The sequence below is a fragment of the Pelodiscus sinensis genome, chromosome 1, assembly GCF_049634645.1.
Source record: "Pelodiscus sinensis isolate JC-2024 chromosome 1, ASM4963464v1, whole genome shotgun sequence".
In the NCBI taxonomy this organism is placed as follows: domain Eukaryota; kingdom Metazoa; phylum Chordata; order Testudines; family Trionychidae; genus Pelodiscus; species Pelodiscus sinensis.
Window position 1 is genome coordinate 71,810,326 of NC_134711.1, and position 12,385 is coordinate 71,822,710.

General features: G+C 42.3%; 1 protein-coding gene and 1 non-coding gene across 3 annotated transcripts in view; both read right to left on the reverse strand.

Annotated features, from left to right (window-relative positions):
* On the reverse strand, positions 1–116 carry LOC112545049 (U5 spliceosomal RNA). The gene has a single exon (XR_003088441.2). It is a non-coding gene; the product is annotated as a U5 spliceosomal RNA (small nuclear RNA).
* A 1,865-nt stretch (positions 117–1,981) lies between these two features.
* Positions 1,982–12,385, reverse strand: part of PPFIA2 (PPFI scaffold protein A2) — a 608,376-nt gene continuing 597,972 nt past the window's right edge. Inside the window, exon 27 of one of the 2 annotated variants that reach the window (XM_075932509.1) lies at positions 1,982–2,121. Coding sequence is in view for 1 of the 2 variants with exons in the window: in XM_075932507.1 (XP_075788622.1) it covers positions 2,093–2,121 (29 nt within the window). In the remaining variant the exon portion in view is untranslated. The remainder of the gene's footprint in view (positions 2,122–12,385) is intronic. The other variant, XM_075932507.1, reaches the window with a different exon arrangement.

The following is a 12,385-nucleotide window of genomic DNA, read 5'->3' on the forward strand; positions in this document are numbered from 1 at the left end:
AAGAATTTAAAGTAATGCCTTTACTCAAACTGTAAAGACAACAAAGATATTCCTCTCCATGGAAATCTTTAGTAAAAGGCGAAAGATTTATACGATCTGAAGAGAAACCAGAGTATAGTAGTGATAGAAATGTAGCCGTGTTAGTCTGGTGTAGCTGAAACAAAATACAGGACTATGTAGCACTTTAAAGACTAACAAGATGGTTTATTAGATGATGAGCTTTCGTGGGCCAGACCCACTTCCTCAGATCAAATAGTGGAAGAAAATAGTCACAACCATATATACCAAAGGATACAATTTAAAAAAATGAACACACATGAAAAATGAACACAAATCACATGTGATTTGTCCTTTTCATATGTGTTCATTTTTTTTAATTGTATCCTTTGGTATATATGGTTGTGACTATTTTCTTCCACTATTTGATCTGAGGAAGTGGGTCTGGCCCACGAAAGCTCATCATCTAATAAACCATCTTGTTAGTCTTTAAAGTGCTACATAGTCCTGTATTTTGTTTCAGAGTATAGTATAAATTCACCATATCCTATAAATAAGCAAGTTCAGTGCTCCCTCTAGTGGCTTACTCAACATTAAGCTCATGTGTCTCTGCCTGGGAAAATTTTCTTATGCTTTGAGACATTCTGGTTATCCAAACTTTTTTCATACTATCATATACCCAGCGTTATAGAATATTAAACACAAATAGCACTGAATATTTTTATTGACAATGGGGGAGAAAAATCTGTCACCATTTGATTGACTGAAATCTGTCAAATGAGAATAGACAATAAAACAAATGTTTAGGTACGTGCAAACATTGCAGATAAAAATGCTAAAAGAAATAACTAAAAGACAGATCTTGAAGTAATATCAAGCAGCAGAAAAATAGCAAATAGGTCAATGACATTAATAAATAGGTCTTACTTTGAAACTTCCCATATAAACAAAGAATAAACGACACTAACACCACCAAATAAAGCCACAGCAGGTAATAATTGCTCTTCTAAACTTTTATACACTATATATGACCATTCTGTCTTTCAGTTATTTCCTCTGATAAAACTGACTTCCAAGAAGTCTCAGCAAGGCCATCTTGGCTAAAGGCATAACGTTAGACAGGAGTCTGTCTAATGCCCTGTTACAATGAAGAAATAGTGGGGTTTCGCTTTTTTAAAAAAATTCTTTTTAATAGGAAACTTGAACATCACATTCTTTGCAATGTTCAGCTTTTTATATCCCTTGCTGGCTGGCATCTGAAGATCTTGGAACAAAAAAGGTGGCTCCTGGTAAAGCAAGGTTCTTCTTGGTCCACAGATAACACAGGAGAATGTTTTGTTTTATTTTAATACATTATTTTTCAGTAATTGCTTTTGACTCTTGTAAAACAGTTTTGTTGGTTTTTGTTTCTAAAAGGAGAGCAAGCCATCACAGTGCTTTTCTATAGGTATTACAGGTATCTGGTGTTTCTGCTTGACTTTATATGTCCATTTTGGCTCCAATTCCAGCTTAAATCTTCTTATAATATATTATCAGAGGCAGGTGTTCAGCTTTTAAATATTGACAGATTTTTAAGTAGGAACGGGTTGAAGCTTCTAACTGCTAAACATATTAATTTGACTGTTACAATCCAAAAACTGTAAAAATGGTGGAATGGAAAGATACAAACAGCATTGCTGACACTATATTGTCAAGTGCTTGCACTGAGACCCCATGTACCATAGATTTTATTTTTAAAAAAATCATATTTATATCCATTTACATACACATTTTAAAAGAAATACATACACAGTAAATACGTAGATGGCTAGTATATTACAAGAAAACAGATGAACAATGTAAAAAGGAATAGCTTCATTGGATAAAACCACTGGTTGTGCACTACTGCCAAATTTTATGACAGAGATGCATGGGGTGTTTTGTTTTTAAAATGATTTAGGTATTTTATTACTCTTGTATTAAACTAACCTATAATTTAATACATGAAAAGAACATCACATTTTTAGCTTGATAAAACTTTGTGTTCTCTTCCCTATTACCCTGTTCTTCAAGAGACCTTTACTGCTCCTTTTTCCTAAAATAGTGGTAGTGCACTTCAGGTAAAGTAGAAGAAAGAGAGGACATCTAAAAGATAAAAATAAAAAAAAAATAATTAGCAAGATTCTTGATTATATCCTTTTTGCCCAAATTTGCTTTACAATGAGACCAGGGACATGACATATAATGCTTCAAACTGTATTTCAGGTGTTGTTACTTCAGTTTGAGAGGCTGAATTTGTAGGTTTTACATCTCTTTCTATGAATGTGAATGGAATGTATTTGAGATAATAACATTTATCTGGAAATCTTCACATTGTTTAATCATTGACCAGCATGTAACAAATATTATAATAAGTTATAGATTTAGCCACATGAGACTTTTCAATATAAAAAAAGTTACACAGACTTCAAATATTTACACTGCATACACTAATTTTATGCCCTCCAGCCTGCAGAGAGCCAAGGACAGACAGCATTAATGCTCTACCTACTTGTGTCAGGAACCAAAGGAGCAAAACCTGTTAGTTATATAGAGTTTTCGTCCATCCACGGCAGAGCCTACAGTTTTTACTTCCTTGTGCCTGGAAGCTTAAAGCCTGTACATTAGTACTCCTTCCCCTAATTCAAGTTCTTTTTTTCCTCTTTCGAGACGAAGGAGAAAAATATTCTGAGGATTCAGAACTGCAGATTATTTGAGAAGCAATCAAAACAGAGGGAGAGACAGTCCACTCTTTCGAAGTTTGATGATTGCTCTGTGGTAAGAGAACCAGAAAACCCATCACTACACATTCATTTCATGGGGGTCTCAGATACCCTCTGCTTGACGGTTCGGTGGTGGTGCATGCTCTGAGACCCTCTATCATACAAGCAACCCATTTCCTGTCCCAGGTCAGAAGGGACAAGTATGTATGTTTAATTTATTACTATTTCTTCATGTGGCTAAGCTTTGGGAAGAGGCTGTTGTTCATCTTTGGATCTTTGGCTAACAAATAGGGAACTAGGTAATCAGTTTTCAACCAGGGGTATGCATACTCTGAGGTATTCAAGCAGATGCATCCACTTATCTAGATATTTGCCTAGTTTTTCAACAGGCAACATAAAAAGTACTACTGAAGTCAGTTCAATCTAAAATTCATACTCACAATGACCCTGTTTGTACTGCTCTATACTATACATTGAAATATAAGCAGGGTTCCCTCTAAGCTGTGCGGCACCAAAGCTTCACAGATGATTAATCAGCCCCATCCAATCAGTGGCTCAGGGCTCCATGCGTGGCGCTGACTGATTGGGCAGGGCTGATTAATCACCTGTGAAGCTGTACTGCCCTACAGCTTACAATATATATATTCTAATCCATTTATTTTATAATATATGGTAAAAATGAGAAAGTAAGCAATTTTTCAGTAATAGCATGCTCTGAAACTTTTGCATGTTTCTGTCTTTTATAAGCAAACAATTTTGAAGTCAAGTGTAACTTGGGAGTAAACAAAACAAATCAGACTCCTGATACAGGATACAGTAGAATCCTAGGTCCATGCTTTACTGTGATTTCCTTTGCTCTATTTTTTTATCCCTATCAATCTAGGATACCAGTGCTTTGTTTATGCCGAGACAGTTGTTTCTAGTTCATATCCATCCTTTTGGGACTCACCTGCTCCCTCAAATTTTACAAACCTCCTATTACATCTTATTGTGAACCTTCTCCTTTGGAAAGGGTACATTTCTACTGAGAGAGAAAACTTTGTGACTGAGGATAATACCCTAGTAAAGTCCAATATCCATAGGTAATTAAGCAAGTGTTGCAACTCTTTGCTTTGAATGGTCTTAGGCACCAGAGTAATAAAGGTATTTGTCTCCTGAGAAAGGCAAGCCATACTGAGCTTTCTTCCCAATCTTAACCTATCCACGTTTATTCTTTGGCCTTTTGGAGCCTGAGAATCTGATTCCCAGGCATCACTTTCATTTTCAGTTGCTGACATCTTTCCTTGTATCCAAATGGCACTGATCTCCTTCCCTTGAGGAGACTCTTCAGGAAGTTTGGGTTAGTATAATTTTCTTCACACGCTGCTTGAACTTTCCCTTCTATCCTTTCTGAACCAACTATATATCAATCACCGTAGATACGATTAGCTTGGATTGGAGTACTCTGCTGATTCAGCACAACTGTAGATGTCACCCCTTTTATATAGACTAATTAACCTTAGAAGACAAATGTATGACTGAAGGGCAAAGAGTACAAAGCAACAGACTCATCACTTTTGTTTTATATAACTTGTTTGTATCTGTAGTTATCACATTTGTTTTTCTATACATTTTTATTATGATAATTTTCTATCCCCCTTGAAATTTTTACAGTTGCCTATAAAATATTCAATGAGACAATCTGAATCATAATTGTAACATATTCCCGCTATAAAAAGTGGACTGAAAATTAATAATATTTTAGTCATTCACATGTTAGGGGTTAGCAAAAGGATTTGAAAATAAATTGATGGTTTTTATTGGAAAGGTGATTTGTGTATTGGTTTAATGCCACTGGCCAGTCTTTTACAATTAAATGTTTATTACATCACTCATAAATAAAATAGAAGTAATATTCCTGTAAAGCATATTAAGCTTATTTTATACCATGCTGTAAATGTACTTTTGTTTAAATTACAGTAAAACACTGTAGAGCGCCAGTAATTTTTTGCTGCTGCTTTTTAATTTTTAGCTTTTGGATTCTCGGGCAATAAGGATTGTTCATAAGAACAAAAGAATGGCCATACTGGGTCAGACCAAAGGTCCATCTAGGCCAGTATCCTGTCTGTCCACAGTGGCCAATGCCAGATGCCCCAGAGGGAGTGAACAGAACAGGTAATCATCACGTGATCCCTCTCCAAAACGAGGCTAAGGACACCATTCGTATCCATCCTAGATAATAGTCATTGATGGACCTCACCTCCAAGAATTTAACTGGGTTAAAAAAAAACTAGCTAAACTCCTAATCTTCACAAAATCCTCTGGCAAGGAATTCCACGGGTTGATTGTGCGCTACATGAAGAAAAACTTCCTTTTGTTTGTTTTAAACCTATTAATTTCATTAGGTGATCTCTAGTTCTTATATTATAGGAACAAGTAAATAACTTTTTCTTATTCACTTTTTCCACACCAGTCATGTTTTTATAGACTTCTATCATATTTCCTCTTAGTCTCCTCTTTTCTAACCTCAAAAGTCCAAGTCTTTTAAATTTCTCTTCATATGAGACCCATTTCAAACTCCAGATCATTTTTGTTGCCTTTCTCTGAACCTTTTCCAATCCAAGATATCTTTTTTGAGATTAGGTGACCATATCTGCATGCAGTATTCAAGATGTGGGCATTCCATGGTTTTATATAGAGGCAATAAGATATTCTTTGTCTTATTCGCTATCCCTTTTTTAATGATTCCTAATGTTCTGTTTGTTTTTTTGACTGCTACTGCACATTGCAAATAGTTCTCTGAAAACATCCACTCAATGACTCCAAGATCTCTCTCTTGAGTAGTTATAACTAAAACAGTCCCCATCATTTTGTATGTATAGCTGGAATTTTTTTCCAATGTGCATTACTTTACATTTATCAACATTAAATGTCATTTGTCATTTGCCATAATACCCTTAGAGCCCTGACCAGGATTATTCTATCTACAACTAACGATCCACAAACCTGGAAATCCTGGATACCCCATCATCTCGGGCATTGGCACTCTCACTGAAGTACTGTCTGGATATGTGGACTCTCTACTCAGCCACCAGTACTCTCAGCTATCTCCGTGACACCACTGATTCCCTGAGAAAACTACAGTGCATTGGTGATCTTCCAGAAAACACCATACTAGCTACCATGGATGTAGAGGCTCTCTACACAAACATTCCACACATAGATGGAATACCAACTGTCAGGAACAGTATCCCTGATGATGCCACAGCACAACTGGTGGCTGAGGTCTGTGACTTTATCCTCACACACAACTATTTCAGATTCAGTGACAATATATACCTCCAAACCAGTGGCACTGGTATGGGCACCCGCATGGCCCCACAATATGCCAACATTTTTATGGTTGACCTGGAACAACGCTTCCTCAGCTCTCGTCCACTAACTCCCCTTCTCTACCTATGCTACATTGATGACATCTTCATCATCTGGACCCATGGGAAGGAGACTCTGGAAGAATTCCACCATGATTTCAACAGCTTCCACCCCACCATCAACCTCAGGCCGGGCCAGTCTATACAAGAGATCCGCTTCCTGGACAGCACGGTGCCAATAAGTGACAGTCACATAAACACCACCATATACTGGAAACCTATCGACTGCTATGCCTACCTTCATGCCTCCAGCTTCCATCCTGAACACACTACACGATCTATTGTCTACAGCCAAGCACTAACGTACAACTGCATCTGCTCCAACCCTCAAACAGAGACCAACACCTACAAGATCTTCACCAAGCATTCTTGAAACTATGATACCGCACAAGGAAGTGAGGAAATAGATTAACAGAGCCAGACATGTACCCAGAAGCCTCCTACTACAAGACCAGCCCAAGAAAGAAACCAACAGAACACCACTGGCCATCACCTACAGTCTTCAGCTAAATCCTCTCCAGCGCATCATTAGTGATCTATAACCCATCCTGGACAATGATCCCTCACTTTCACAGGCCTTGGGAGGCAGGCCAGTCCTTGCTCAGAGACAACCCACCAACCTGAAGCAAATTCTCACCATCAACTATACATCACACCACAGTAACTCTAACTCAGGAAGCAATCCGTGCAACAAACCTCGGTGCCAGCTCTGCCCACATATCTACACCAGTGACACCATAACAGCACCTAACGAGATCAATCACACTATCACTGGTTCATTCACCTGCACATCTACCAATAGAATATACACCATTATGTGCCAGCAATGCCCCTCTGCAATATACATCGGCCAGACTAGACAGTCCCTACCTAAAAGAATAAATGGACACAAATCAGATATTAGGAATGGCAATATACAAAAACCTGTAGAACGCTTCAGTCTCCCTGGACACACAGTTGCAGATTTAAAGGTAGCCAATCTGCAGCAAAAAAACGTCAAGACCAGAATTTAAAGAGAAACTGCTGAGCTATAGTTCATCTGCAAATTTGACGCCATCAATTTAGGATTAAACAAAGACACTGAATGGCTAGCCAAGTACAAAATCAGTTTCTCCTCTCTTGGGGTATGTCTACACTACAGCACTAATTCGAACTAACTTAATTCGAATTAAGCTAATTCGAACTAGTGCATCTAGACCTAAAAACTAATTTGAATTAGCGTTTTGCTAATTCGAACTAGCATGTCCACATTGAGTGGACCCTGAATCGAAGTTAAGGCTGGCCGGAACCAGTGCCAGCAGGGCATCAGGTTAGGATTTAGAGTGTGGAGCTGCTGCCTCAGGCTAGCCGAGGGCTGTGCTTAAAGGGACCCGACCCCCACCCCGGACAGACAGTTCTCAGGGTTCCGCACTTGCTTGTCTAACTCGATGAGGAACAGCAAAGCAGTCCTGTCTTGAAGTGCCACTCAGCACATCACAGCACTCTGCCATCAGCCCAGCTGCATTTGCCACAGGCTACCATCCGGGGGGGTGTCAATCGGGGGGCTGTCAGGATCCAGGAGGCCCTGCAGGAGAGCTTCCACCCCGAGGAGCCCGTGGAGCCACCCCAGTCCTCCCCATCAGGGGCTTGTGCCCCATTCCTCCCTCACCACCTTCCACTTACCCCTCCCTAGCCCCCCTTCTTGATGTAAAAAAATAAAGGACACGTGTTCAAAAATAGAAACTCTCTTTATTTAACAAAACTGGGGGGGGGGATTATCCTCTGGGGAGACTGGGAAAAGGAGGTGGAAGAGGGGAAGAGAGAGGGTGAAAGAGGGGAGGAGGGAGCTGGAAGGGGGAAGCCAGGGGAAGAAGGAGGAGGGGAAGTATAAAACTATGATACACCATATCTTCAGTACAGTGTCCAGATGTGGTCTCCTCACCTCAAAAAAGATGTTTTGGCCTTGGAAAGGGTTCAGAAAAGGGCAACTAACATGATTAGGGGTTTGGAACAGGTCCCATATGAAGAGAGGCTAAAGACATTGGGACTTTTCAGCTTAGAAAAGAGGAGACTAAGGGGGGATATGATAGAGGTATATAAAATCATGAGTGGTGTAGAGAGGGTGCATAAAGAAAAGTTCTTCATTAGTTCCCATAATATAAGGACTAGAGGACACCAAATGAAATGAATGGGTAGCAGGCTTCAAACTAATAACAGAAAGTTCTTCTTCACAAAGCAAATAGTCAACCTATGGAACTCCTTGCTGCAGGAGGCTGTGAAGGCTAGAACTAGAACAGAGTTTAAAGAGAAGTTAGATAAAGTCATGGAGGTTGGGTCCATGGAGTGCTATTAGCCATGGGGTAGGAATGGTGTCCCTGGCCTCTGTTTGTGGAAGGCTGGAGATGGATGGCACGAGACAAATGGCTTGGTCATTGTCTTCGGTCCATTCCCTCCAGGGTAGCTGGTGTTGGCTGCTGTCAGCAGACAGGCTACTGGGCTAGATGGACCTTTGGTCTGACCCAGTACGGCCGTTCTTATGTTCTAAGCTCAGGGTCCGGGGTCTCACTGGACCAACTTGATTTTCATGCAAACCTGCTCCTGGGTTCGCATGTGGCCTTTTGTGGCCAGGCTGGCAGCTATCCTGCCCTAGACGGCCGCATTCCTGTGCCTAGTGCGGAGATTGTGGACGTTGGAGGCCTCCCCCCCAAACCTGGATCAAGTCCACAATCTCTGCACTAGAACAGGTGGGCGCCCGCCTCTTGCAGCCCTGGGCAGGCTCCTGGGATCCGTCAGCCTGGTCCCGGGAAGAGGCGGAGGGCTGGGTGGCAGCGGGTGGCTGGCTCATGCTGTGCCAGGTGCAGGGTCTGCTGGCTGGGTGCTGGCAGTCTTGCACCTGGTATGGGCCCCGTAGCCAGACCGTGGCCCTTTAAGGGTTCCGGGGCTGGGAAGGGGGCAGAAGAGTTTCCCTGGCTTGGCCCAGAGTGGCCACCAGGGCAAGCTGGGGAGGGCTAGCCTCCAACTAGTTCGAATTAAGTGGCTACACAGCCCTTAATTCGAACTAGTTAATTTGAACTAGGCATTAGTCCTCGTAGAATGAGGTTTACCTAGTTCGAATTAAGCGCTCCGCTAGTTCGAATTAAGTTCAAACTAGCGGTTTGTATGTGTAGCGCCTATGAAAGTTAATTCGAACTAACAGCTGTTAGTTCAAATTAACTTTGTAGTGTAGATAGACCCTTGGGTGTTCACACCTCCACATCAGCTGCTAGAAGTGGGCCTCACCCTCCTTGACTGAATTAACCGTTATCTCTAGCCTTATTCTGGCCTGCATATTTATACCTGCCTCTGGAAATTTCCACTACATGCATCTGACAAAGTGGGTCTTTGCCTACGATAGCTTATGCTCCAATACATCTGTTAGTCTATGAGGTACCACAGGATTCCTTGTCACTTTTGCAGATCCAGACTAACATGGCTACCTCTCTGATATTTGCCATTTTGTTCCCCAAGTTACTTAATTTGATGAAACAAAAAACAGGACTATGTAGCACTTTAAGGACTACATAGTCCTGTTTTTTGTGTCCGCTACACCAGACTAACACGGCTACATTTCTGTCATTAATTTGATGAGACCTTTTAGGAGCTCCTCACAGTTGGCTTTGGTCTTAAGTATCTTGAACAGCTTAGTGTCATCTGCATTGTGGAGGCTTAAAGATCTATTGGGTCACTTGAAAATAACTGTAAGACAGGGAATATTAGTTTGATGGTTTTCAGCAGATGTGAGGTTATTAAATTGGAAGAAAATAAGTAATTTTCTTCTGGGAATAACGGAAGAGTGCAGTTATTTCAAATGTGCATGCCTTATGACAAACATTTTAATATTTATAAATATGACTCCAAGATCTCTCTTTTGAGTAGTTGTAGCTAAATTAGTCTCCATCCTATTGTATGTATAGTTGGGATTTTGTTGTCAAATCACTTAGTTTAGAGCAAAGCAGACTGTGAGCAGCTTCAAAAAGGACTCACAAAATTATCTTAAGCAGTTCATAAATGACCCGGAGAAAGGGGTGGCAACATTTGCAGATAATATTAAATAGGTTGAATAAGATTGGTCCCAGGCCAGACCCTTGGGGCGGGGGTTCCCAAACTTTTTGACACAGAGACCAGTAAATCCATTCACGAGCTTTTGGAGGATCGGTAACATTCATTTGTATATTTGCATATCATTAAGCAAATTATGTGTATGCAAATAAGTTGTTTTGGGTCCTCCCAAAGACCCCAGTGCTAGCTTTAGCAAAGCTTTTGATATGGTCACCCGCAATATTCTTGATAGCAAGATAAGGGGATACGGATTGGATAAAAGGACTGTAAGATGGATAGAAAGCTGGCTAGACCAGGGTTTTCCAAACTTTTTACCTTAGTTGGAATCCATTTTTTTTTCAGTACTGTTTTTTGCAGCCGCAAAATATAAACACATATTTAAAAAAAAGAATGAAAAATGAATATTTGTTTACTGTTTCACCCGGCTGCATCCTCCACCCAGCCTGGGCCAGGGCTTGCGGGACCCAGCACCGCATGGGCACTCTGGGAGGCGGGATCAGGAGCAGATTGAGGGTAGGGTATCTGGCTAGGAGGGAGGGTGCAAGGAGGGGACTTGGGTAGGAGTTGGACCTCCCTGGTCTGGCACCCTCTGGACCTGACTGGTCCAGAAGAGGGATTTTTTGAACCAGGGGAGGTCATTTCAGGGCTCCTGGTCCCCCCTCTCCACTAGGCTTCTTTGCACCTCTCTCCCCTGCAACTCAGCTGAGCTGCCCACCCCTGCTGGTTCCCTGCACCTCCCCCAAAATCATCTTCCACAATCCAAGGGAGTGCAGCACCAGTTCCCTGCAGCCCCTCACAGCCCAGCTGAGCTGCCCGTCTGTTCCCTATGCCTTCCCCCAATCACCTCCACCCAGTTGAGTCCTGCACTGGTTTCTTTCATGCCTCCTCCACAGCACAGCTGAGCCCTGTTTCCCTGCCCCTCCCCCCAAGCCCTGCAATACTGCTGAGCCCAGCTCCGATTTCCTGCCTCTCCCTCCACTTGAGTCTAGCCCCAGTTCCCGGCACTTCCCTCCTCCTGCAGCCAAACTGAGCTCCACACTACTCCCCTCAACAGCCCAGCTCAGCCCAGCACCTCACACCTCCCTACTCCCCCAGCTCAGCCCAGCACCCTGCATCTCTTCACTCTCGCAGCCCAGCTGAGCTCCATTTCCCTGTATCTCCCCCCAAACTGTGCAGACATGCTGAGCCCAGTACTGATTCCCTGTCCCTCCCTCCCCTTGAGTCCAGCACCAAGTTCCCGGAACCCCCCTCCTCCTGCAGCCCAGGAGAGCCCAGCGCCCTGCACCTCCGCCCCCCCCCCCCCACAGCCCAGCCCAGTGCCCACACCCTCTCCCTGCTCCCCCCTCGCTACGCCTCTGCCGTGAGCTCGGAACTGCTGGCTGCATCCTCTGCCCAGCCCAGCCAAAGGCTTGGGGAGTCCAGCGCCGCATGGGCATTCCAGGAGCCCGGAGCACCCTGGCAGCCATGCTGAGGCCCGGTACTTTTTTCCCATGGACCGGTACCAGGCCACGGCCCATAGTTTGGAAAACGCTGTGTTGGGGGATACCACTAGTTACCTTTCTCCATTCTGAAAACTTACCATTTATTCCTACTCTTTGTTTCCTGTTTTTAACCAGTTATTAGTCCATGAAAGGACTTTCCCTCTTCTCCCATGACAACTTACTTTACTTAAGAGCCTTTGGTGAGGTACCTTGTCAAAGGCTTTCTGGAAATCTAAGTACACTATATCAACTGAATCCCACGTGTTTGTTGACCACCCTCAAAGAACTCTAGCAGATTAGTAAGGCATGATTTCGCTTTACAGAAACCATGTTGACTTTTCCCCAACAAATTATGTTAATATTTGTGACTGACAATTTTATTCTTTACTGTAGTTTACCTGTTAGATTTACTGGTCTTAATTGCCAGGATCACCTCTAGAGCCCTTTTTAAATATTGGCGTCACATTAGCTATTTTCCAATCATTAGGTACGGAAGCAGATTTAAAGGATAAATTACAAACCGCAGTTAACAGTTCCACAATTTCACATTTGAGTTCTTTCAGAACTCTTAGGGTGAATGTTAACTTAACAGTAACAAGTCACCAGGACTAGATGGTGATTTGTTCCAAAACTTCCTCTAGTGACACCTCAATCTGGGACAATTCCTCAGATTTGTTAC